Below are 27,611 nucleotides of genomic sequence, written 5' to 3' on the forward strand. Positions count from 1 at the left end.
GATAGTGCCTTATTTGATGAGTATCGACACATGCAAAATAAAGTAACCAACCGGGTGAAAAAGGCCAAAATGGAATACTACAAAACAAAAATCCAAGAATTTAAAAACTCCCCCAGCTTCATCAAGGATTGGTTTGGTCATTCACAAAGAATTTTGCCCTGACAGTGCAAGAGTGGCTCAAAAATGTAATGATTTCTTCACCACAGTAGCTTCAACTCTGGTGGAGAAGCTACCTCAACCCACCGGTGAGTTTGGCAGAAAATGTGTTACATTTTTATTCAGATAAGGTTGCACAGGATTCCTTCAAATTACAACCAGTTGACAAGGCTCTGTGAAAACTATCAATACCCTTAGCAAGGAAAAAGCCACAGGAATAGATGGCCTACCAGCGAGGTTTATCATGGACGGCGCAAACCAGATTAGTGAACCTCTAACACATATCATTAATCTATCACTGAAGCAAGGTATTGTACCCGATGACCTAAAATGTGCTCAAGTTGTTCCATTGCACAAAAAAGGAGATGGGACAAATGAGGGTAACTATCGCCCAGTTTCCATTCTCAGCGTCATCTCAAAAATACTTGAGAAGATCATTTTTAATCAGTTATCAGACTTCCTGAATCAGACTGACCTCCTTTATCAGTTCCAGTCTGGTTTTCGACCTGGATACTCCACCGATGCTTGCCTGATTGAACTCACGGACCATATTAGAACCCAGATGGATAGCGGTAAACAAACTGTTATGGTTCTGATTGACCATCAGGAAGCTTTTGATACTGTTGACCATCAGATCCTGCATGAGAAACTTGAGGCCTGCGGAATGGACAATGGGTCAGTGAAATGGTTCAGGTCATATCTGACGGGAAGGACCCAGGTCGTGAGCATAAAGGGTCTTGTATCCCCATACAATCAAATCACATGCGGGGTGCCGCAGCATCCTCGCTCCATTGCTCTTCTCCCTGTACGTCAATGACATGGTGTCTGCAGTATCCTGCAGACTCCTACTGTACGCTGACGACTCTGCACTTCTGGTATCAGGAGACGACCCTGTAGTAATTCAAGCCGATCTCAGTAGACTAAATACATGGCTAGTTGATAACAAACTATCGATTCACCTGGGTAAAACTGAGTCTATTCTATTCAGCTCAAAACACAAATTAAAGGAATGCTCCCAACTCGAGATCAGCTGTAATGGCACCAGTGTGGTGTCTAGAGACTGTGTTAAATACCTAGGTGCAGACCTCGGCCAAACACTCTCAGGGAGAACTATGGCCCTAAAGTTGATAAAAAAAAGTGAATACCAGGGTAAAATGTCTGCACCGAAAAAATATGTTTTTATCACTGGAGACAAAGAAATTGCTTGCCAACTGCATGATCCTTAGCCAATATGATTATGCTTGTACATATTGGTATAGTGGTATTACAGCAAAAAGTAAACACATGCTACAAACTAGTCAATAAGACTATACGTCTGGTCTTAAATTTGCCACCTCGAACCCACATTGAGCCATCTCATTTCAATGAGTTAGGATGGCTCCCTGTGGAGCAGAGGGTCTCCTATTTGAAACTAAGGCATATGTATAGTATGATTAATGGAGCCGCCCCCAGCTACCTATGCTCTCGTATTGTGCTGCGTGGCCAGGTCCACGGACGACAACTTCGTTCTGGGCAGCTCTCAGTCATGAACCTAGAAAGAGCCCCAACTCCCAGAGCGGCTTTCTCACTCTCTGCCCAGGGCCATCCAAAACTCCCCCACTACCGCTGGCTTCAAGAGGAGTGTGAAGCGTCATCTGCAACACCAGGCTGCAGTGGGTGCTTCATAATCACTCTTGAGGAATTAGAATATGCATTTGTCCAAGGCTTCAATGTAAGTTATGCTCTCCTAGAATCATGTATTTTCTATTTTATCTATGTGTTTTATTTTATTTTATTAATTGTTTATCTTACTTATTGTATTCTTATTTATTGTATTTTTGGGACCACATTGGAAACAAGTCAATTGACTTTCATGTGTTATCCTTGTATAAATGTTCTTTGTACTAAATAAAATCAATCAATCAATCAATCAAGGGAGACCTAGCCAGGACAGGCAGGAGCATCATTAAAAACACACAGTTACGGACAGACGGCACCAGTGGAAACTCATTCAAAAGTACCAAAAAAAAAAAAAAAAGTATATGGGAACTCAAATTTCAAGAGATATTTTCAGAGTCCGTTTCGCAACCAGGTGAATTAAAAGCATGTCAGGTGGGATGAAGCCAATATAAAGCCTCTATAGCCCATTTTCCATTAAGAAGATAATTCACTCAAAAGAGATGCATATCTAAAAGTTACTGAGACATGACTGATGGGAAAAGAATGACATTGATTAAACACCAATTTTGACACGCTAGTTTAATACGATCGCTAGGGGTGGATTAGAGTTGATTCGACATTCATGTGGTGTAAAAAGGTTGGTAAGATATAAGACTGAAATGCTCAAAATGCGTGAAATGATTTATGTCCCCCGCATACCAAGGACGTTCACCTCAATAGATTGCCGCATGCCCAATAGGTAATATTTATACTCCATTCGCTACATTGTTGTTGTAAAATGCTTTAGCGAGCTGCTAAAATGCACATCAACATGGAGCATTATGACGTCGAGTTAACTCACTAGAATCATTCTGTTAATGGAAAACCCCTGCCTCTTACATAGATTTAGGTGTTAATTCACTTGAAAATCTTATGGAAAAAGGCCTTGTGAGGAGGAGTTGCCCTATGAGTGGCTGCTATGTGAAGCTGCTGTTACTTTTTCGTTGGTAGCGGTGCGGGTGATGGGGTCAGCTAGCCCGGCTTATTGTCGTGTGAATTATTGAACTGTTGTATCAAGGCTCTCTCCTCTGCAGTCCCTCCCGCTCTCCCGCTGAGGACTGTCCTCAATCTCTCTCTCTCTCTCTCTCTCTCTCTCTCTCTCTCTCTCTCTCTCTCTCTCTCTGTCTCTCTCTCTGTCTCCCTCTCTCTCACACACACACACACACACACACACACACAGACCTGTGAGCTGGGAGACGCTTCTCCAGTATGGTAGTGTTCTGTTACATGTCACCTGTGTGAGGGAGGGTGTGTCAGGTTGGGTGAGGTGTGCGTGTGTGTGTGTGTGTCCCCGCGCGTGTCCTAACAGTAGTGCGTAGTATGCACTCATATGTGCAGATGCAAGAAGCCTATGGGGGTATTTGTGGTTGAGTGGGAGTGTTAATGTGTGTTTATGTGTGTTTGTGTGTGAGAGACGTTTGACCTTCATAGAAAGCATAGCGCTGCCTGCTTGCTGCTGTCTTTTTTCCTTGTTGTGGTTTGACTGAGATGAAGTGCCCTGCTCCTGGCCAATGCCTCCACAGGACATTTTGGCATTGATTGCTCTTCCATGAAAAGACAAGTCTATTTTCAGACAGGTGTCATCCCTGAACTGTGTCTCTGAATGTCTGTGAAAGACCAAACGGAACATGAAAGCTGGTGGGATCTAAAGCCACATCCGTTGGGCCTGTAGCACTAGCCTGGTGAGGTAGCATGGTCCTGTAGCACTAGCCTGGTGAGGTAGCATGGTCCTGTAGCACTAGCCTGGTTCTGTAGCTCTAGCCTGGTGAGGTAGCATGGTCCTGTAGCACTAGCCTGGTGAGGTAGCATGGTCCTGTAGCACTAGCCTGGTGAGGTAGCATGGTTCTGTAGCTCTAGCCTGGTGAGCTAGCCTGGTCTTGTAGCACTAGCCTGGTGAGCTAGCCTGGTCTTGTAGCGCTAGCCTGGTCCTGTTGCACTAGCCTGGTGAGCTAGCCTGCTCTCACACACTCGCTTTCTTTTTTCACGGTTGGTTTTGGCCTCTGTCCTATAGACGGCAGACACATGGCTCTCTCTCTCTGGTTCACATCATGTGATTCATTGTTCTGATTCATTGGAGGTTGATCCAGTTGTCTGTGATTACATTCTTGCGACGGCCATTTGGTCACACCCCAGCATGATATTGATCTCTGTGGGAGAGAAGAGGCTGATCAGTCAGTCTTAATGAAGAAAGTGACATGCGTCTACAAAGCTTGGTCTTTGTACACAAAAGAGAAACATTTACCTCATCCTAATAGTAATTCCACATTCATATGAAACATTTCAACATTTTCCCTCCCCCTTTTGAGTGACAATAACATAACAAACACATACAGTATTTCACAGAACACAAAAAAATTGACATCTCTAAGTAATTTCCCCTGTTTTTTCCCTGCTATTATCTGTTGTTACGGGTTCATGAAACTAACCACAGAACTTTTCCAGCGCTGGCCTTGACAGTCTGTGGTTTGGGTTACAACTGCTTCTCATTAGCAATGTTGAGTGCACTGAGAGTGACCACACTATTAACAGCAGGAAATATAAAAACCAGCAGGGGTGAGAATCATTCCCTTATACACTTGTGTCTCCTTTTCTGGGGGGGAAACGATGGATTGGTAGATGGAACGGTGGGCCTGTGAGAGGTAGGTAATAATACCCTTGGAAACACTGACTACGTTCATTGTTTGAGGTTCTCTGAAGCCCTCATTGTGGTTCAGACTCCCCCTGTGTCACACTTGGTCTCGCCAGGCTGCTAATTGGCTGACTCAGTTCACAGCTGCCAAGGCGTCACCAGTCTCCATCTCCACAGCTGCTGAATATGCAGTGTTTCCCGGCCCGTTTGGAGAGATCTCATCCTCTTCTCACACCTCATCCTTCCCTCCCCATCTTCCTCTCCAGTCCTGTCTTCCCCCAAAGCACCTCTCAGATCTGGCCTGGGTTCTTCCATGCGATGGCGCTTCTCAGACGCTCTGCGTTCTTCTTGGGCCAACGGTAGCATTAGGTTTCTCACCAGGAGATTTAGTATCTCGGCCTACGGCGGCTTGGAGACCACGGCCACTTTCGTCTGAGAATAGAGACTGCCTCAGTGCTTGCAGCATGCAGCCTGTCCCCGAGTGTGTCCCTGACTCCCTATTCAGAACAGGGGAGGGTGGGAGGCGCTCATTCCCCCTCTATTTTTAACCACAGATCAGTCATAGACCCACAATTTATAGTAGAAATTCAAACTATAGTACACACACCTAAACTACAGACCTGAGAACTAAACACGAGGCTGCAAAGAGGTTTTTTTGTGTTGTCAGTTGTCTGGTTTCTGAAGGACAGTGTGACAACGTAACAGTGATCTTAACTACATTGTTTATTTCTTTCTTTCTTTTCTTCTCTTTCTTTCTCTTCAAGAACATCATATATTTAGGTCATCTTTACAGAATGTGATATTGTGTTCAGATGTGTTGTTATTGTTTTAAAACACTCTGGACATGCACTCCAAAGAATCCATCCCTCATTATGACCAGTTTGCAGTAAATAGGTCAGTAAGTAACTTCCCCCTGTTGGTCTGTTTCCAGGCCCATTCAGGACTATGAGATCTCTCCCAGAGGAGACCCGGGCCAGCTCTACTGCAGCTCCCCTAGTAACCAGTCCACCTCCAGCGACCCGGGGCCGGGGGCAGCCTGGGCCCAGAAAGTAGCCTTTAGTGGGTAAGGATATCACAAACTCATAACAATCTCTATTATAATATTACATTCTATTTTATTTATTGTATCATAATAATTATATTATAATTATTACATTCTATTGTATTTATTGTATTATACTAAATATATTATAATTAACACACTATTTTATTTATTGTATTATAATATTAATTACAGTTATAATTTTTATTTATTTATTGTATTCATTAAGCTCCTTTTGTACTTTCCTTGGCGTTGTATTTCCCAAGGTGATGGCTGTTTCTTCTTCCTGGTTTTACCATTTTTCCCTTTGCTCTGAGGAAGATGTGATATGACACAATGCAGTGAAAAAAGCTGGCTAATCCAATCAGTGATCATCTCATGAATGAGGGAAGGGAAAGGCAAGAAGTAAGGAGGTGTTTGAACAGGTACCAGGGGCCTCATTTATAAACATTGCGTAGAATCCACGTAACTAAGTTAGCTTAGCTAAGTGATTACTAAAATATACGCACAAAAAATCTCCGATTTATAAAACGCTGCGTATCACAACCCATGTTCACTCAGGCACGCCTACGCCAGCTGCCCTTTATAAATCACAATCAACACTTAACTTGGCGCACGTGAACGCGCGTTCTGATCACACCCCAATTAACGCCCACAATTGCCTATAAATGGTCAGTGATACGCCTATACATATGCAACGACAATGGAGCCGAGTGCAAAAGGCAGAAAGAGAAAGATACATTTTACCGATGCGAGGTGGAGGTATTGGTCAACGAGGTAGAGACGCCGCAAAAGTATCTTTTCGGAACGATGATTTCACATGTGCACGACTGATAAGAGCACCTGTTAGGCCTGAGTGGTCTGTTAGATAATGAATTATCTATCATGCAGGCTATATTGGCATTCGTTTAGTGCGGTAGGCCTTATATAGGTGGCTGCTTATATCCAAACTGATAATCATTATAAGCCTATAGTGTTGTTGCATGGGTAATGGGGTTTGGATCTATATTGCACGTAATCTAATGCTTCACAGGGTGGCCCATGAATAAAATGCCTAACTTATCAACGTATAAACGGGTCAATTTACAATGACATCCATAACAATGCAAACATGTAGGCCTATAGTGACTACTTAAGGCAAGTATCCCCAATTTAACTGTACGACAGATCTGAGGGTTCTTTGCAGCAGCCAATTTGTGTATTTTCCGGGATATCATGCATTTTACATACTTTCTCAAAACATTCTGTAGGCATATAGAAGCTGCGTGTTCTAATGGATGTTGCGGGATAGCCAAGCACAAATTAGAACATCTGTGCCAAGTACCGGCATATCCAAGGCCCCGTGCGTCATGGCCTACTATAATCCAGCTATATCAGTGCCTGTATCGAGGTCTTGTAAATATATGGGGTCCATGGATGAGTTTCATGTGATTCTATAAAGCGTAATTATAGCTACACACATGACGATTCGTCATTCAAATTAATAATCTAACTTGCTCCCTTGTGTTCTTACAACTTGGAGACGCATCACCTATGCGCTGTTTTGCGCACAGCTAATTCTACCAAAGCGGCATGTGAGCATTGGGATGACATGCGTTTTTAGGCCCACATTCCTCGTATGCCTGCTACATGACAATCATAAGACAATATGAGGATATATGATGATGTACAATATAACCTAATGTAGCCTACAGTTGCCTCAAGTAGGACATTTCCATTCACCGCTCAACATCATTGTAATTGCTGCTTGCCTCAGTGGTCATTCGGGTTTACATAAAAGCCTAATCAAATATAGGCTATAAATACATAAATACATTAACGAATGAATAGGTGGATAATTAAACATACGAATAATTAACTAAATAAATGATTAACTGAATAAATATACTTCAACGCCGAATGCAACATTTGTTTGGTGCGGTATAGGCCTTATAGTTGTAGGCTAACGACATACGGAATCATTACTATGATAAGCTATAGGCTCGTGTCGTGTTGTGTTATCAACGTAATGTGGCTTTTATTCATAGGCTACTGCCCGTGATGCTTCTCGGGATAGCCTATAAATGAATAGGCCTACAACATAACATTATATTATGACACAAATGGGTAAATTCACAGACACATCCAAAGCAATGCCGACATTATTTCGTGATAAGGCTACGGTGGCGATTGATTCCGTTTAAACTGTGTGACACATTGGAGGGTTTCTTGCAGCGACCGATGTATTTATTATTCAATATGTCATGTGTTTCGCAGACTTTCCCGAGTTTCATCCCTCTGCCATCGGAGTCGCGTTTTCCCCTTTCTCCAGAAACGTGCTTATCGTAGTTAAAGGAGGGTCGAAGTGTGCGTAGAGTTACGCACACCTTCCGCCAACTTATCGCTCAGCTTGTTTTTTATAAATACCGAAAGTTGCGTAGAAAGTTGCTCAGCATGGGTTACGCACGCTTTTGTACTTACGCAACGTTTATAAATGAGGCCCCAGGTACTTTAGAGGCCTGAGAGTGGTATTACATTAACATTTATCAACAGGATCATCCAGTCATCTAAAATCTCACTGTTCAGTAAGGATTACAACAGCCGTTTTAATAGCGAAGCCTCCCGACGTCCTTCATTCACCTCTAATCTAACGTCTCTGGATGTTCGTCCTGAAGGACAGAAACTGTCGTTCCTGGGTTTTCTGTGTAACAGAGGAAATCCCCGCTCTTCTGCCAACAGACCGCCGTCCCCGGCACTCCTGGACCCAGCGGACGAGAAGGACGGAGTGGCTGGGAGAGAGCGGGAGCCCAAGGTGGAGAGGACCAGGTCTGCAGGTACGGCTTCACCCCAGCGTCATCTATATCCTCTACTAAAGAACTTGGCGACCGTCTTCATCGTCTACTAATTCTGCATTCCAGTCGTGTCAGGGGCTGGGATTTTCATAGTTCGTCATAAAGAATGTCCATGTTAACTCGTACTTGCTTCTGTCTTATTTGTGTCTCGTTAAATCAGCTGTACACACCTTATTGTCCAACTTCTATCAATGGACAATGTTGCTACGGTGTTCATACAGTATGTGCAAAATGGCGTATAGTTATCAGCTGGTTTTCGAACAATGCCTAACTTAGCTAGAACAACAAACATGAGGCTTAAGTGGTGGTTTTTCACCTTTTGTCTCTGGAACCCAGTGACTTCAAGTGTGATGTCAATCCCAACAACAAACTCCTACTTCCCAGGCAACTGGAAGAACCTGATTACTATCTTCATCCTCCTCAACTAAAGAATGGAAGGCTGTTTAAAGACAGTAAAAAATGCATGTTGCAATGCTAACTAGGTCATATTTAATTCTAACATTGTGTACAGTTTTAGTCCTGAAAGAAGAAGCCCTCTGAGACTCAAGCTGACCTCAGTGCAGTTTGACATATGACAGACACTGCCACAAGAATGTTAATGTGAAAATGATATCTCAATGAAAACAAAACAAGCATCAAAATGGCTTCCTCTTATTCCGCAGAGGCCAAGTGGCACCATCCCTCCACTAAGATCCTGAACGCCAGAGAGAGAAGCCAGACAAGGCACGGAGCCAAGGACTCCTCCAAGTTCCAACGCGTGAGTAGTAGAGTTTCTGTTCTTTTTTTTTCACTTCTAATGAGAAAATGTTGGTGTTTAGAAATGCTGTCATTTACAAAAACAACATCATACTTTTATCTCCCACTGCTTGGCTGTAGACAGGATGTTATCTAGTAAACGAGATTCATAGTTTTGTTACAGTAATTATACTGGCTGTGGTTGATACTACAGGTTACATACATATTTCGTTGATTATGTTTCAGTCTATATTCCTCATGCTGGTCTCGTGTCGGCTAGACTAGGCTTGTAATCCAGTTTTAGGATCCAACATTTCAGTTAAAATATTGATTAAAAAAGGTCAAATCAATTATTCAAGGAAACCAGCCAGTGCCAATATCCAGGTCCATCAAGTGAAAGTGTCCCCTGGGAGTCGCTCCGTAACTCGATGAAGGTTCCTTCAGAACCAAGAACTGTCGTACTTGCAGAGTGCCTCGTTCCCTATTACACGCATCAGGGACATTTAGGACACATCCACAGCCGTCGTCTCTGGGCCGCAATGTGATCCGCTCGGCAGATGGGATCATTACCTTACGTATGAGTCACCCGATCCGTTACCCAGCTGGGTGTCGCGTTTACCACAGGGGACATCTAACGGGGGCCTGCGAAGAGAGAGGCCCCGCCCACATCCAGTCAGGGAGACGTACGGCTGATAGGTCAGACTAGGAAAGGTTTGGCTTCCCTGGTACCCTGTGTTCTGACAACAGCAAGTAGTCACTTCATATTTATTCAGATATACTATTGTTCCTTTTAAGGTGGATTTCCATTACATTACATTATATTCATTCATCCAAAGCGACTTACAAAACTGCATTTAACGTAGGGAAAGTCAGTGTACTACTACTCGCCAGAACTCACAAGTGCATCTTCTTTCATAAGAGCATAATATAGTGCTGAAGGCAAAATGAAGAACGGCAAACTAAAAATACAATAGGTGCTTAAGAGGGAGGATCCTGGTAGCACTTCTTGAAGAGGTGAGTTTTGAGCATGTGGCGAAAGATGGGGGCCAGGACAGAGAAGAGCTACAGGGCCAGGACAGAGAAGAGCCGTGACCGTGTCTATCGACCGCAGGGGCGTCGTAGTACGGGGCGACCAGTCTCCCCGAGGATGTAGCAGAGCGTAGCAGTCGGGAGGGGGTGTAGGGTTTGACCATGGCCTGGAAGTAGCAGGGAGCTGTTCCTTTCGTTGCCCTGGAGGCTAAAACATTTTTATTGGTGAAATCTATCAGACACTGAGTTAGGTATTGTTAGTTATCTTTTACAACGTCAAATGTGCGAGGCTGTTCAAATGTTAGTTCTCCATCATTATGAATAAAGTAGCATTGCCAGTGTATACAAAACATAGAAATATAGTAGAAGTAGAAGAAAATGTATTAGTGTTCCTAATCCCTATGCAGAATGCTTTCAACTTTCATTATGCCTGTCATCCATTCAGAAAGGCTTGCTTATGTATTTAAAAAAAAAAAAATTGAACCTCAGTTTATTCATTTGAAGACTGTGTAGTTTAAATGGGCCCCCAGGTTGTCTCTATAAATTAGATGAATATGTCTGATGTCTGAATAGCAATATTGAAGTAATAATACAACACAACCCTCTTAGACAGTTGTGTATCTGGACTAGGACTAGAGCTTTTTACGTACTGTATTAGGGGACTTTGCTTATGACTTTACTGAACAACACAATCCATGACTGAAGTTAAAACCCTAGTCATCTTTGCATGGGATATTTGCTTAGCCGAGTCTTTCATAGTGTAGCAGAAATGGGAAACTGGAGAGCGTCTCTGCTAACCTGGCCTCCCTCCCGTCAACCCTGTCAGCCTGGTGAGCAGGGCGGCTCCGGCCACTGCTCCAGCCACTCCGGCAGCAACACGCTGTCCAGCAACACCTCCAGCAGCGCCAGCAGCGACAACGACAAGCGATTCGGCTCCGGGGACCCCATGGACCCCGAGTCGCTGGGCCTCACCTACATCAAGGGGGCGTCCACTGACAGCGGCATCGACACGGCGCCCTGCATGCTGGCCCCGCCCCCACCGCCACCGCCGCTCCCGGGGGCCGGCGTCCACCGTGGGGCGGAGTCGTGGGCGTTGGAGTACCCAGGGGGGTACCACGGGGCACCCATCCCCGACGGAGGCTCGTCCCAGGACTTCACCCAGGCCACCTCGGCCGGGAACGTGACGGACGGGAGTCTGGGAGATCTGAGCGAGATTTCCTCCATGTCCAGGTAAGATTCTTCTCCTTTTCTGTTCTATTCTATTCTTCTATTTTATTCTATTCTTCTATTCTATTCTATTCGATTCTTCTATTCTATTTTATTTATTGATTTTTATTTAAACCTTTATTTTGACTCGAGGATTTCGGAGGTTTCCCTCATTTACAGAACTGACGAGTGAACAAACAGGGGATGTACAGAGATACAAAAAATTAATTAGCTAATGCCGGGTGCAGACTAGAGGATTTTCAAATCTTAACCGATTCTATAAATGTGGGAGACCACAGACATAACGATCATCTTAACCGACTCCACGATACAGTCAAGACGCAGGACCGCACACTACACGATTTCAGAGTGGCGATTAATTCCAGGGAAATGCGATCTCATTGGCTATTGTGGGTTTCCGCTCAGCATTCCATCGCTGTCCCAAGGATAAATATCAAACATGTTTGATATTTACAATTCAAAATTGGACTCCGATCAGTCGGGAACGTTAAGATTAGGTCGGTAAACATCTCACATTACAGGATAATTTAGGCAGATAATCGGTTCCGACAAGCCTTGATTCGGGAACGCCCCCCCGATTGTCAAGAGGGGTGAATCAGAGCTAAAATCGGGCTTAAAATCCTCGAGTCTGCACCCAGCATAAAACAGTTACAATTTGAAACACAATAGTCAGATAAAACACGTTTAAAATCAGCTAAGGAATGAAGGGTCTCCATCTTTAAAGAATGCTGAAGAACATTCCAAGAATTAGGGGCAGTAATGGAGAATGTTGATTTCCCAAGCTCAGAGGAAACATAAGGGGCCTTTAGCAACAACAATACATTGGATCGAGTCATGTATGTTCTAGAGAGCCTTCTAACATGGAGGAAATATAAAATGGCTGCTTGCCACTTGAGGGTATTTACATCCAAATCAGGTGAACGTTGTAGGAACTACAATTTTATACATGCTACCCCCCCCCCCCACCCCGTTTAAGGGACCACAAGTACAGTATTTGTACAGTTGTCTGCGCAGCTGTTCCATGGCCAAGTGTGTGTTATCCCCTCGTTATTTCATTTACAAGGGGCAGATAAAAGGTCTAGAGTTCATTTCAAGTGTGGTATATGTATTTGGAATCTGTTGCTGTCAACTCTCAATATGAAATCCAAAGAGCTGTCACTATCAGTGAAGCAAGCCATCATTAGGCTGAGAAATCAAAACAAACCCATCAGAGAGATAGAGGAAATATTAGGTTTGGCAAATCAACTGTTTGGTACATTCTTAAAAACACAGAATGCACTGGTGAGCTCAGCAACACCTACAGTAAGTCTGTGGCAAAGTCAACAAGCAAGAGAAGACTTCACCAGAGTAAATACAGAGGGTTCACCACAAGATGTAAACCATTGGTGAGCCTCAAAAACAGGAAGACCAGATTAGAGTTTGCCAAAACACATCTAAAAAGCCTGTACAGTTCTGGAACAACATTCTGTGGACAGATGAGACAAAGATCAACTTGTACCAATGATGCGAAGAGAAGAGTATGGAGAAGGGAAGGAACTGCTTATGATCCACCTCATCAGTGAAGCATGATGGTGGTAGTGTTATAATGTGGGCATGTATGGCTGCCAATGGAACCCGTTCCCTTGTATTTATTGATGATGTGAATGCTGACAAAAGCAGCTGGATGAATTCTGAAGTGTTTTGGGCAATATTATCTCTTCATATCCAGCCAAATGCGTCAGAACTCATTGGACGGCGTTTCACAGTGCAGAGAGACAATGACCCAAAGCATACTGCGAAAGCAATCAAAGAATTTTTCAAGGCAAAGAAGGGGAATGTTTTTCAATGGCCAAGTCAATCACCTGACCTGAACCCAATTGAGCATGCATTTCACTTGCTGAAGACAAGACTGAAGGGAAACTGCCCAAAGAACAAGTAGGAACTGAAGACAGATGCAGCAGAAGCCTGGCAGAGCATCACCAAGGATGAAACCCAGCGTCTGGTGATGTCTTTGGGTTCCAGACTCTGGATTTGCAGCCAAATATAAAAAATGACTTTGATTTATTATTATATTAGTTTATCCAATTAATTTTGGTCCTTTAAAAAGAGTGGCACCACATATAACATTTGTTGTAGTTCCTACATTGTTCCCCTGATTTGGATGAAATACCCTCTAATTAAAGCCGAAAGTCTGCACTTAAAGGACATGTTGAATGTTTCATTTCAAGTCTATTGTGGTGGTGTAGAGCCAAAATGATGAAAATTGTGTCAATGTTCAAATATTTATGGACCTGACTCTAAGTGAGAGAGAGTGAATGTAAACCAGGTCATTGTGGCCTGGCTGTGCCTGAAAAATAAATTTTTGGAGTCAAATGTGCTCTGGCATTCACATTTACTCTGGATTAGGCTTGTAGGTGCTTCAAACTATCAAATAGAGTCATTTGGTAACGACCAGTTAGTTTGGTGGAGCAGTCCATTGCAGCTCCAAACCCACCCCGGGCAACTAGAATCGAGTTTTGCATCAACAATCTGATTCTGTGCTGTTATGCCTCAGTGGATATCCATACAACACCACCAGCGATGGCGTAGCCTTCTTATAGCTACAGAGCTAATCCATTTCCCCTTTTGCTCCATTGCAGCCCTCAGCGTCAACCATCAGCCATCTGACGCTGAGGGAACGTGTCCACTGTAATTAAGAACAGCAGCTCCGCTGTAGCCTTTGCGTCACGTTCGATGCCAGCATCAAAGTTATAGAATCGCAGAGGTTGTTGGCGGTAGAATGTGAGAAATGACGACAGCTGGATGACACCAGCGGCTGCCGTGGAGCCGTGCTGTTAGCCAGCAACCCCCCCCCCCCTGCCCTGAAAGGGCACATTGAACTACATCACAAAGGGGACACACTTTTTATTATTATTAACATAATTCTGTGGTAATTGGTCAACTTTGATCATGACATGTCCTGTACCCCGCCCCCGCCCCGTCTTCTGTCCCAGTGGCTCCCGGCACTCCGGAAGCCCCTCCGAGCGCGGGATGAAGACCACCACCTCCATCGACTCTTCCAAGGTCTTCATCATCTCCCCGGGCAGCACAGCATCTGGGGCAGGGCTTAACGGTGCCACCCATACCCCCCACTCACCAGGGAAAGAGGATCTGATGGACTGGAAGAAAACAGAGAACGGTTCTTTAGTTGAGGAACCAGAGAGGCCAAAAGACCTGCCGTGAGTAAACCCATGGCCTTTCTTTCCCCTCAATATTTTTTTTTTTTTTTTAAGGAGCAATCAACATGACATAGTATAAGACACTAGACATTTACACAAAAACAACAACAAAAAATAAAGATAATATTGGCTTAACAAAAAAGACAGAATTCAGTGCATGTGAGAAAGGCACTATATACATTGAGGGATCCGTTTTTATACACAACCCCAAAAAACGCAGTTGTATTGCTGTTGAAGAAGCTCTTTTTTATTGATGTAACGTTGCAAAGTTTACCCTCAGCCTTTCTTTGTCTGAGGTCTATGGGAAGGTTTATGAATGCACCTTCTCAAAAAGGTACCATACTAAATGCCCATTCCAATGTTTGGTTTTCTACTCTATGGTATCTAATGGTAATCGTCAAACTCAGTCTTATCTGTTTGAAATGCCATGTGACAATATAGTTTAGTGAACTAGACTCAGGATAGTAGAAGTGTTCTGGAAGGAAAACTTGAGTGCTGGTTGAGAAGGTGACAGGTTTAACTGCCAGGCTACAGGCCCAATCAGAAGTGGACAGCCATGTTAAATATGAACTCAGGGACATTTAGAGAGAGTACATTTGGCACCTGTCCTGTCTTATGAGTACTGCCATACCGGAGTCCGAACAAGACAGTAGCAATACTCCATACCAACTTACTACAGGGTAGAATTATTACACATACTAGTCTGGTATGAGGCCTGGTATGCTAGTCTGAATTATTACACATACTAGTCTGGTATGAGGCCTGGTATGCTAGTCTGAATTATTACACATACTAGTCTGGTATGAGGCCTGGTATGCTAGTCTGAATTATTACACATACTAGTCTGGTATGAGGCCTGGTATGCTAGTCTGAATTATTACACATACTAGTCTGGTATGAGGCCTAGTGTATGTAATATTGAATGTGCCTATTTTTCCTACTCATACATAAACACATTGCTATTATTGCAAATATATCACTATTATTTTCCTCCTTCTTCCTGTTGGGTTTCGTACGTCAGTGGAGCGGAGAGCGTGTTGTCTTTTCTGCTTCAGAGTCTGACGCTGAGAGCCAGGTATCGGAACGTTATTGTTCACCGCTTTATTTCACAGTCCCAGTGCGCTGTTTACCTGGACTTTACAGTCCCAGTACGAGTATACACCCAATCACATCATTGTTTTGTTTTTGGTAAGTATGAAGTAGTACCAGCATCCGCCATTTGGTGCTGATACTAATACTACCACTAGTACTGTACTACACATACGGTATTGAAATTCAAGTAGTCATTGTTATCACACACTTCCTGGGTAAGTACCAGGTAAATATCAGTCAAAAGGAGGACAGTGAAATAAAGAGTTACCCACTGTGGAGAATTCACTGGCACCGTGTCAGTGCAAATACCCCCCTCCTCCCAGACTGTCACACCTATTGTCACTCCCATAACTACACTTCCCTACTCAAGAACCAGAGTCATGGTTCAGTCCGTGTGTTCAGAGATTATGGCTGGTTTCATTATGGCCAAATGAAAACCGCATACGGGTGTATAAGTGCACTATTTCCGTGGCTCTGGTCAGAAACTGTGTGCTGTATGATTATGAGGTCGGTTATGTCAGTGTCTGTTCTCTGTCCATCTCAAAATGTTTCTGACAAATCATGTGGCATGGCTGGCTTTACTAGAACACTGAGGGGCATGCACGCGTACACACACACACACACACACACATTACCTTACATTTACATTACAGTCATTTAGCAGACACTTTTATCCAAAGCGACTTACACTCATTGCATTTAGCGTAGGAAGTCAGGGTACAACTACTTGCCAAATCTTTCTAAACAAGTGACTGAGAGCACAATCTAGTGCTGAAGGCAAAGTGCAAGATTGGCAATCTAAAATACAATAGGTGCTTAAGAGGGAGAATCCTGGTAGTACTTCTTGAAGAGGTGAGTTTTGAGCCTGCGACGAAAGATGGGCAGCGACTCTGCTGTCCTGATGTCTGTGGTCAGTTCATTCCACCACTGCGGGGCCAAGACAGAGAAGAGCCGTGACCAGCCGTGATCGGCAACCAGTCGCCCCCCGAGGTACATGTAGCAGAGCGTAGCAGTGAGGAGGGGGTATAGGGTTTGACCATGGCCTGGAGGTAGGAGGGAGCTGTTCCTTTCATTGCCCCCCTACACACTCCCACTCATGGATTTCTGGATTGAAGCAGACAGATATTAGGCTGGAGGCCATGCGTACACCAATACAGTGATTTTAGATTAAGACGAGGTGTAGTCAGCCAAGTGCACATTTTGTCAACAGATGTATGTTCCTGTAGGTCTGTTGTTCTATGTGTAGTGACTGACCCCCACCTGCCCCTGTGTGAAAGCTGACCTGTCACCTAGAGCTGTGACGTCTCCTCTCCTCGCCTCTTTTTCCAATCTTTCTGCCTCTCTCTCTCCTCCTCCCTCTGTCTATCCCTAAATACACATCCCTCTCCCTAACCCCCCACTCTCCTCTTCTCTCCATTTCTCTCTCCTCCTCCCTCTGTGTGTGTCCCTAACCCCCCACCCCCCTCTCCCTAACCCCCCCCTCTCTCCTTAACCCCCCCTTCCTAACCCTCCCCTCTCCCTAACCCCACCCCACTCTCCTCTTCTCTCCATCTCTCTCTCTCTCTCTCCCTGGTGCAGGCTGCGAGCCGTGCTGCGTCCAGACGTCCAGCTCCAGCTCCATCCCGGTCTGACCAGCAGGGAGGGCTTCCCGCCCCACAGCCCCAGCGGGGAGAGCAGCCGAGGGAAGGTGAGACTCCACCGTGCCCCGGTGGAACCACTCTCCCAGCCCGGGGCCCGTGTGTCTGTCCACGCACCGCCGTGTTGGGGAGGATGGCCGGCCGTGGCTCAGGAGGCAGAGCTGGTCGTCCAATGCGGTTCGAATCCCGCCTCCTCCTGTCCACATGTCGAAGTGTCCTTGGGCAAAGACACTGAACCCCAAATTGCTTCCAATGAGCAGGCTAGTACTTTGCATGGCAGCTGGCCGCCATTGGTGTGTGAGTGTGTGTGTGAATGGGTGAATGAGAGGCCTTCATTGTAAAGCGCTTTGGATAAAAGCGCTATATAAGTGCAGTCCATTTACTATCTAATAGATATGGAGGAGAAGGAGAATCATTGGATTCGTCTCGGCCCACTGAATCCGAGACATTATAGGCACTGAATATTTGAACTGGTAGTTGTACAGTACACTACTATGAGCTCTGTCAGTCTGAAAAGAGCTACTAAACACCTCAAGCTCTTACCTCTGTGGATTTAGAAAGTAGACGGGCTCCTGAGTAGAATAGGCAATTATATTTACTGAGACATCAAGCATAGTTTTTTTTAATGTACAAAACAAAATGTACTTGGCAATGGGACAAATGTATTGTGCTGAGCGCCCCCAGATGGTGGGCTCTGGTATATACTGTATGTGTGACGGACAAACGAACTAACGTCCTCCCCCCCTCCCCCATTTCATTGGGTGGACAATGAAGACGAACATGATTAGGTGCCACTTTTTGACAAGTGGTAGGCTTTTACCAGAGTGAGAGAGCCATGGTCATCTGACTAAAAATGTGTGATCGGTCATGTTTCTATCGTCATTATTTTCTCTTAATTTAATCCAAAGAGCCTCTTTGGCAATGACAATATGTCCCGCGAGGGAATATCTCCCTGGCTCTATCACTTTGTCTCTATCTCTGGCTCTACCTCTCTGTCTCTCTCTCTCTCTGTCTTTTGGGTTTATGTTTTACGTTCCCCCTTTTTTTTCTTTTTTTTTTATCATACATGCACTCCCCATCACTCACACAACACTCTCTCTCCCTCTACACCACCTCCTTCCCCCCTCCTGTACCCCCTCCCTCCATCCCCTCCCTCCCTCCATCCCTCCCCTCCCTCCATCCCACCCCTCCCTCCTCTCCCTCCCCCCCCTCCCTCCCTCCCTCCCTCCCCTCCTCTCCCACCCCTCCCTCCCTCCTCTCCTTCCCTCCAGAGTTTGACCACTGGTCCCGTCCTCCTCCCCATGTCTACACGGCGCTCCCTCTACCGGACTCTGTCTGACGAGAGCCTGAGCAGCCACCGCTGGCGGACCCTCTCGCTGGCCTCCCTCCTGGACCAGGCGCTGCCCACCCACGCAGCGCCCTGCCACAGCACCCTGCCCCTGGGCTCCCGCCCCCGCCTAGGACCGGCCCTGCACAGGAGTGAGTCCGTCCTTCAGCCCTGCTATTACCTACAGAGCATCTCATATATATGTTCTATTACCTACAGTATAGAGCATGTCATATATATGTTCTATTACCTACAGTATAGAGCATGTCATATATATGCTCTGCTACCTATAGTATACAGCAGGGGTAATCAAGTAAAGTTCTAAGAGGTCCATTTTGACAAAGTGGCCTCAAGCCAGGGTCCGGTGGTGATGCATGCGTTTTTTATGCCCTCAACACAGATTTGTTTCCTTGCATATTCCTATCAAATTATTGTATAGCAGCAGTTATGTTACTGTGAAATACGCATGGAAGTTAAAATATTGTTCACTTCAGTTGTATGGGCCATTATTATATATACTATATTCACGAATGATTTGCCCTTGTGTGTAAAAGATGTGAATACTGTTATGTATGCCGATGATACAACTCTTTACTCGACCGCCACCTCTGAGCAGTCTGTTACTGAGACTCTAAGCAGAGCTCTGACAGAGTTCAACACAACTGGGTTCAACACAACCAGTTGGTTTTAAACATCGCCAAGACTAAGTCCATTGTGTTTGGATCTAGATACATGCTTGCTAACAACAGTACTAAATGTGTCCATTAACAATATTAACATCAAACAAATGAATAGTATTAAACTCTTGAGATTAACCATCGACAAGTCATTATCCTGGTCTAATCACATAAAGAATATGGTGAGCAAAATAGGAAAGGGAATTGGTATGACCAGAAAATGTTCTACATTTGTCACTCCTGCAATTATCAAATCAGTTATTCACTCATTGGTTTTATCTCATCTTGAATACTGTTCTGTAATCTGGTCCTCTGCCTTAAAATCGGATATTAAAAAGTTACAGGTTGCTCAAAACAAAGCGGCCCGTCTAGTGCTTGGTTGTTTCTTTAGAACAAATACAGCATACAGGCATAAACAACTTAACTGGCTTACAGTAGAGCAGAAAGGGTCATTGCATCTTTTGATGTTACTAAGGAGTGTCATCAATACCAACAACCCGTTCAGCTTTGCCCACCAGTTACAGCTGACTGCCACGCACGGCTATAGTACAAGAGGGGCTTGGGTAGAGTCAAGAATGTTGTTATGGAAACGAAATACACTTTGCGAGAGCCGCATCTCTTTTTCAACACAAAATCCGCTCTGGGTAATTTATCCGCTACATAAAATATCCGCAGTGTGCACACCCATATACTACAAAGGCTGCGCAGGCTCAAACTAGTTGCCTACGCTCCGTCAAAAGGGAGAAGTTCTCATTGATTTATCGGGTTATAGACGCGGTCCGGATTGGATGGCTTCTGGGTCTGGATCCGGACCGCGGTCCGCCTGTTGGTGATGGCTGGTATACAGCATTTCATATATATGTTCTGTTACCTACAGTATAGAGCATGTCATATACATGTTCTATTACCTACAGAGTATGTCCTACATATATTTCAGCAATTGACCACGAGAGGCAGTGGGTTACACAGGATTTTACCACAGCTACGGGGCGTTGTTAGGCCCGACGCGATAGCGGTAGTAATATTCATCACTCATCATTTATTTACTGATCATTCTTATCATTTTAGTATTTACAAAATCTTCTGCGATAGGCTATAGTTCTGAATTAAATGGTTGCCAGGCAACATAGGCTATCTCGCCTATTTGGGTTGGCCTTGTTCACATAAGCCATAAGGGTGATTCACGTTTATTTGAATATTTCCAGCTATGGTGCAGTTATTAAAACAGTTCTCCAGAGCACTCGTTTTTGCTGGTAAGGGTGTGGAAGTGTTGGAGTCGGACTGATGAGTGCGTTTTTGTAATAGGATATGAAAAAGGCGAGGTTGCTGCGAGTGGTTGCTACGCAAAGCATAGCCTACCGCTTGATCTTATCAATGTCCATCAATGAGATTGACGGTGCATTAATACTAATTGTTATGGGTTACAGAGTATTTTACCATGGCTGCTAGCCAATCAGAATCAAGTATCCAAACTCTCCGTTGTAGAAATGTTCTATTAGCTACAGTACAGAGTATGTCATATATGTTCTATTAGCTACAGAGTATGTCCTACATATGTACTATTATTATGTTCTATTATTCTATTATCTACTGTACAGATTGTCCTACATGTGTGTTGTTGCGAACAGTGTAAGCACCGACCACTCAATCATAGTATTACAAGTAGTAAAAAATAAGTGTGTCTTGGTAGGGTCAGATGTGTTAGACGGGTTTGCTTCGAACTAGATATAAAATAAATCTGTATTCTATTTAGCTTTGATGAATGTATCTAGTATGTTACAAAAATATGCGAGGCATTGAGAACAGCCCTACTAACACACGCAGGTTGCGCAAACGTTCTACATACGGCCGCTATAGGTGACGATTCATCTGCGCCGCGTGCGGAAATTACGCGGCCATTTACGGAAACGCGAGATCTGCCGATTAGTAGACGCTACGTTAGAACGACACGTCATTCAGAAGTTGCGGCCGCGTGCAAAGAACGCACGTGATCACGTGGGCAGGAACCTCCGTTATAAACTCACTTGGCTCACACTAGATTTACAGGTATTTATATGACTTGGTCTGCACGTCTTTTTCGCACGGTGCAAATATGGTGCGGCCGCGTGCAAAAAACATGGGCAGGAACTTCCGTAATAAGCTGACTTGGCTGACACTAGATTTACAGGTATTTATATGACTTGGTCTGCACGTCTTTTTCGCACGGTGCAAATATGGTCACTTACTGACCACTGGCTATATTTAGCATTTGCAGTACCACTGGCTATATTTAGCATTTGCAGTACCACTGGCTATATTTAGCATTTACCAGTACAAAAACGAATTAATGCTATATGGGGATATAGCAGCAAGCATTATGATACAAACCAATATAAGACTGAACACCATTAACAGTTTAGAACACACAAAGTACATTAAAAGTATACATATTTACAAGGATGAGGTTTACGGTCTGTCACATTACGCATAGCCAGAAAAGCAAAAAAAAAGGCATGTACAAGCTCTGGCTAGCAACCCATTATCTGACAATTGCAAAAGTTCTAAAAACAAAAATGAAACAGTGCGCATTCTGTGGCAGGCAGACCGGGAACAGACCGTTGTATCCCACAAAAAAAAGGTTAAGATTTACAAAAACTATTTACAAAAAAGGCATCCATCCTGGCAGGTTGGAAAGGCAGGTTTAGGGAGACGGGCTGGTGGTCACCCACATCTGAATCGAGGGTCTGGGCAGAAGAGGTCATCCTCATCTGAATACTCCACTGTGGTCAGGGCTGGAGCTGCGGTCAGGGGCTGGGCTGGGGAGGTCAGCTGGGCTGGAGCAGATGCCTAAGGACATAATGAAATGGCTGTAAAAGCAAGTCGCATACGTTCATTGGAAGCGTGCCATGTCACTGGATACGAGAAAATTAACTGCCTGACATCACATACCTTTTTGAATCGAGCAGGGGCATGTTTCTCCTGCAGCTGGGCAGACACCTCCGTCACAGTGGTGCTTGGCTTACAGGCCATAACTGGACCTTTTAACCAAAAAGGGAATGGTTTCAATGCACATGGCATGAAGCAAAGACAATGTATTATTTTGCGAAAATATGAACAATCCCTTACGTAATATGACATTGTAGAGGGTCATATTCTTCAGAGGCTTCTTCCCCCTCTTCCCATGGACGCTGTAGACACACTCTGTGTATGGCAATGGCTGACAGCACCCGCCGGACCACATCTGGCAGATCTTTGCCGCCAATGGAACTCAGATATCGTGTCTGCAAAACATAAAGACAATCATTTACTTTTACATTTCCTTAACACTTCCCTGCAAAAATAAGGAACAAAGTTCTGCCCTGAAGTTACTCACCATCTTCCTTTGATGATCCTTGTCCTTCAGCTGCTCCTCCAAGACCAGCAGCTCCTCCTCCGTTTGAGCAGGGTGCAGGTCATCCAGTACTGCTCCCCGATAGCTGTCTGCAGACTCGCCGGACAGTCTCTGCTCCAGCCTCATCATTGTCTGTGCCATCTCCCTCAGACTCTGCATGACGCTGGAGAACTGCTGACACATCATCCTCTGGAAGTCTGGATATTAAACACAGATGTGGCTATAAGTAATTGTACGGTCCCATAATGGATATTCAGCTCAAAGTATATCCCTACATGCAGCATGAAGTAGTTCACAAAATTCAGCATACCAGCATCTGCAGAGCTTGATGGCAACACTGCTGGAGCTGTTGGTCTCACAGGCGATGGCATCAGAGAACTACCTGAAAACCAGAGGATAAAGGGATGAGCAGGAAACTATGGTGCTGGCGGCGTAGTGATTCTGGCATAAGGGGAAGAATCAACTCGACATGAGACATGTCAGACCCTGACCTGGTCTGGCCGGGGTGCTAATCGCTGATGCATGCTGCTCGTGCCTGGACGTCTGAAGGGCTGAAGGGCCTGGGCTCACAGCGCCTTGGCTCAAAGGACCCGGGCGATGAATATCTACTGCCGAGTAGTGAGATGTGAGATGAGCGAATTAGTGAACTGAGTACATGAGTCTTCAGAAAGTCCTGAGTTAACTAAGTGTGCAAATATGCATAGACATTTCACCAACACAAACATGCATGGATACCTGCATTGATAACTGGCAGAGCAGGCCTTCCGGCTCTGACACCTGGCATAGCTGGTCTGGTCTGAGTTCTGCCGACCGGCTGCCTGGGCACTGGAACATATTGTAGAGGTAAATTAGCTCAGATTAGTCAACTCAAGTAGTACTCTTTTGGGACTGTTGAATGCACTTTATTATATTACCTTCGTCACTGGAGTCATAGCGTGTGTTGCGCTGTCTCTTCCTTGTGTCTTGGGAGTTAATCCATTGATGACAGCTGCTCAAACACCTTCGCCAAGGTTGCTCTTGATGTGCTTGTGGAGGTAGATCTGGGAGGTATAGGAGAATGGGCACTCAGAGCAGGAGAACACCCAAGTCTTGCACAACTCTAACATCACAGCTAGGAGAGCGAATGAGAGAGACCATTAAAAAGGATTATCTCACCTGTAGTACAAGTTCAAATATAGAGTGATTATACGTCATTGTAAATGAGAGCTTACTCTCAATTGATTCACGAGGTTAAATAAAGATTGAATGAATATGTAGCTAGTGGGGGGTTACAACCACACAACTGTGGAGAGAGAATGAGACACTTGGTTCCCTCCTCTACTGGTGTTCATGGCCATGGCCACACACCTTACTCCAACCCTGATTTAAAGGCATAAAAGTGGGGAACACATTCTTGAGACGGTTCCTAAAACTGGAGGGGAAAAAAACGGGAAAATGATCTTCCCTCTCCTCATCACTCACTTCTGCATGGGGCTGAGCTCTACCCTGTCAGCAGTGGCAATACATGGGATAGCGGCTCAGCACACAGGAGAACTGCACAGAGAGGAAGGAGGAGAGAGAAAACCAAGAACAAAAAAGGCAAGAAGGGTTAATAACTGAGCGAATCTTGCAAGTTTGCACTACAGGGAAGCAATTGCTCAATTTCCCTGATATTGTGGCGTCACTGGCGTCAGTGATGCGTCTTATGAATCTCACATGTCTACCGCTAACATTAACTCAATATCAATATCCCCATTTGTTTATCCCGTCTATGGAAACGTATGTGCATTTGTACTTACGTGTGCCTGCCTTTATTGATGATCAGGTGTTTCTCCACCTAAGGGCTGGCCAGACAGAACCATCAGAGACCATTGGGCTGAGCTGAGGAGAGAGCGACATGTTAGAGTGTATGTGTGCATATGTATATGGTGCTCTTCTGTTAATACTCATGAGGGCATTCAACTGAACAAGACTCACAGAGCCTGTGGTGCTGTCCCAGGACTGCCCCTGGCCACGCCTGTCCCCGTCTTAGCGCCTCTTCCTGTCCCGCTCACCTGCTTCTTGCTCAGTTCAAACAAGAACTGGGAGGTTGGCAACTGAGAGCATGGGAGGGGAGAGAGGGAGAGAGAGAGAGAGTGGGTGGGTGACCCTCTCGTTGGCTGACATGAACACTCCACAGGACCACGTGATTTCTGACACGTTTAGAGGAACAGGGCAACATGTCTACCACCCTTCACACTCAATAAATAAATAGATTTTGCAAGACACTATATTAGTAGTCCACATCATGAGTACCTATTATGCAAAATTTGGATTTGTATGTGAGTGAAAACGTAGTACACAATTCTTTACCCGTTTGACAGCATGAGCAACCATTTCAACAGTTAAGAGTAACATGAAATCCACCAAGATGGCTGCTGTAACCAAATGAGCCAAGATGGCTGCTATAACAAATCCTGCTAGCTAGCCTAGCTCCGTTGTTGGGGCTTCTAGTATTCTGTTAACGTTTACTTCGGAAAAATGAATGCCTAAAAACAAACACATACTAACGGTGTCGTGGGTTAATGCGAAATCAATGAGTAAGCTAATTATCCCATTTTATTCCAAGCGATGAAACAGTACGAACGCGCAGGAGCTCGCGCGAGCCTGCTAGACTTGAGAAGACTCCACCATTGCCCGTAATTAGGAAACAATGGCCCACGACAACACTTCACCAAAGTTATAGTGTACACAACTGAAATATTCTCAAGTTGCCAAGCCAACATTATAATTTAAGCTACAATTACACAAAAGCTAGTTATAACAATAATTGCGAGAGTAATTTTACGTAGGCTACTTAGCTAGCCATGATGTACAGAAAAAGGCTAATCACGTTAGCTGGCTAGCTAGTTAGCTAACATTGGAAAGAGAGCATCTCCATATAGATAATCATTACAAAAGGGTAGCTTGCACATAACGTTGGTGTTTTATCTGGGACGATACCAAAATACATAGTATGTATGTATACATACTAATGTATACATTGAAATTGAGATACTTACAGGATCTGTGTTGTCGCGGAGATAAAGACAGCGTGTTGGTCTTTCTCAATCGCTTCTGTTTCAAACGGGGCGGAAGTTTACCCGTCCTCGTTCTTCTTCTTCTTCGCTGGGTTTAGTGGCGGATCGCAAACAACTTTAATGTGCATACAGCCACCTACTGTACCAGAGTGTGTAACTTGTTTGTCTAGTTCTTCAATTGTGTCACCTAAGAAAGTAGCCCAATGCCTTGCATTCTACGTTCACTGCTCAGCGTTCATTGCTCACATTTAGGTTGCAAAATTAGGAGTTTATTCATAGGCATATTTTTTATCATTATTTTTATTAGGCCTAGACTGCAAATCTTTAGTGTTAATATTAACTGTAAATGAGAAATTACACACAAAACAGACATGCAGGATTTCTCCTCATTATTACAATTCTGTACAGTAACTGTATGACTTCAAAATTTATTTTAAAACCTAAGTAATTTACAAATGTTCTGACCCACTGTGACACATTTCCAATAAAGTCAGATTGGGACTGTGATGTAACCACATTGTCACGTTATTTAATTACATCGTAGTTACGGATTTAAGCAGCAGTGGCGGCTACGTTCCCTTACAGTGTACTTGAGGACGGCTATTTTGGTTATTTTGCGACTGAAAAGGCAAGTGTCAGCTAGGTGTCAGCTAGGTCCGCTGCTGGTGACGTCGCAAAGTTACCACAATTACACCAATGTGTCCCGTCAGTTTTACGTACTGTGTTAGTAGGGAGTGTTTTTTGTTTTTACAGGAAGTGTATTTTCAATTGGATTATGTTTGTACTCAAGTTTTGCACAAAAAAAAATGTTGGTGTTTTGATTATGTAGGTTATCGGCTGTGTGAACCCTGGTTTAATACACATGGTTTAAACAACCGATAACAACTGTAAAGCATTCAATTATGAATGAACACACGTTACGATGTCAGTCCTTTAGGTCAGTGTGCGACTCTAAAGCCCAGTTCACATACAGGATTCGCAATGCGCCGAAACCGTTTTAGAATGTTGCAGAGGAAAATTGCAGCGGTGTGAATTACCCCGTCACAGGTCAGCTGAAGCCGGCTGATTGAGTCTCAAGAGATTCGACTTGTCCAATTGCAAGCAACAAGTTTTAGAACGTCACATAATATCAGGGCCATTGTTAGGATTTTCTAACCAATCAGCGACTGAACAATTTGTGCCCGTGTGCTTGCACGAGCGTGTACACAACAATATGTCAGGCTCTCTGGGTTCATGCGAGGGCTAGTAGGCTACCGGTTAGTAACCAGTAACGGCTAGTTCACGTTAACGAGAGGCTACTGTAGGCTACATTGATTTTAGAACAGAAAATGCAGCCGATTGCGGAATAGACTAAACAAATGCGGGCAAAATATAATAGCATTTAACAGTAGATATAACAGCATATAACAGTAGAGCTAATTGATACAAAATAACGGTTAGCTGGATAAGGAAATAGGTTCAGTGACAAGAGCCGTTGTTATGGAAACGGTAAACGGTCTCCGCTCGTTGCTTTGGTGTGAATAGTTCGGTTTTAGAATGTTGCAAAGCACAGTTTTGGGTTACTGTTGCAGGTGGTTGCACGTTGCAATCAGTCTCATTGCGAATCTTGTATGTGAACAGGGCTTAAAACAGTTCTGGAGGGCTGTTACCAAGGAAATGGTGTAGAAACTGCTGGAGTTTCACATGGAAAGCCCTTCTGAATGACAAACTGTAGATCTGTAATAGCTAACTGTGACCTCATCGCTATAGTGAATGCATACGCCCAAACCACACTTGTGCCTCATATTACAGGGGTTGCTCATAAAACGTGGAAACCACGGTCTTTCTGTTCCCACTTCATGAGGCGAGTGTGCGCTGATACTAAATTGGTGTCAACCTCACACAAAAAGAGCTGCGGTTTCCTGAGGAGCATTGAGGTGTAGGACC

The 27,611-nt window shown here is 44.4% G+C and overlaps 1 protein-coding gene across 1 annotated transcript in view; it reads left to right on the top strand.

The window, feature by feature from the left end:
• The window catches only part of LOC311311029 (signal-induced proliferation-associated 1-like protein 2), a 107,106-nt gene that overhangs the window by 64,410 nt on the left and 15,085 nt on the right, over positions 1-27,611 (top strand). The window contains exons 11-17 of the mRNA XM_084440643.1: positions 5,415-5,546; positions 8,244-8,338; positions 9,019-9,113; positions 10,959-11,350; positions 14,320-14,544; positions 17,215-17,323; positions 18,545-18,752. Coding sequence (XP_084296769.1) covers positions 5,415-5,546; positions 8,244-8,338; positions 9,019-9,113; positions 10,959-11,350; positions 14,320-14,544; positions 17,215-17,323; positions 18,545-18,752 — 1,256 coding nt within the window. The remainder of the gene's footprint in view (positions 1-5,414; positions 5,547-8,243; positions 8,339-9,018; positions 9,114-10,958; positions 11,351-14,319; positions 14,545-17,214; positions 17,324-18,544; positions 18,753-27,611) is intronic.

This window comes from Borostomias antarcticus, assembly GCF_949987555.1.
Source record: "Borostomias antarcticus genome assembly, chromosome: 7".
Taxonomy (NCBI): domain Eukaryota; kingdom Metazoa; phylum Chordata; class Actinopteri; order Stomiiformes; family Stomiidae; genus Borostomias; species Borostomias antarcticus.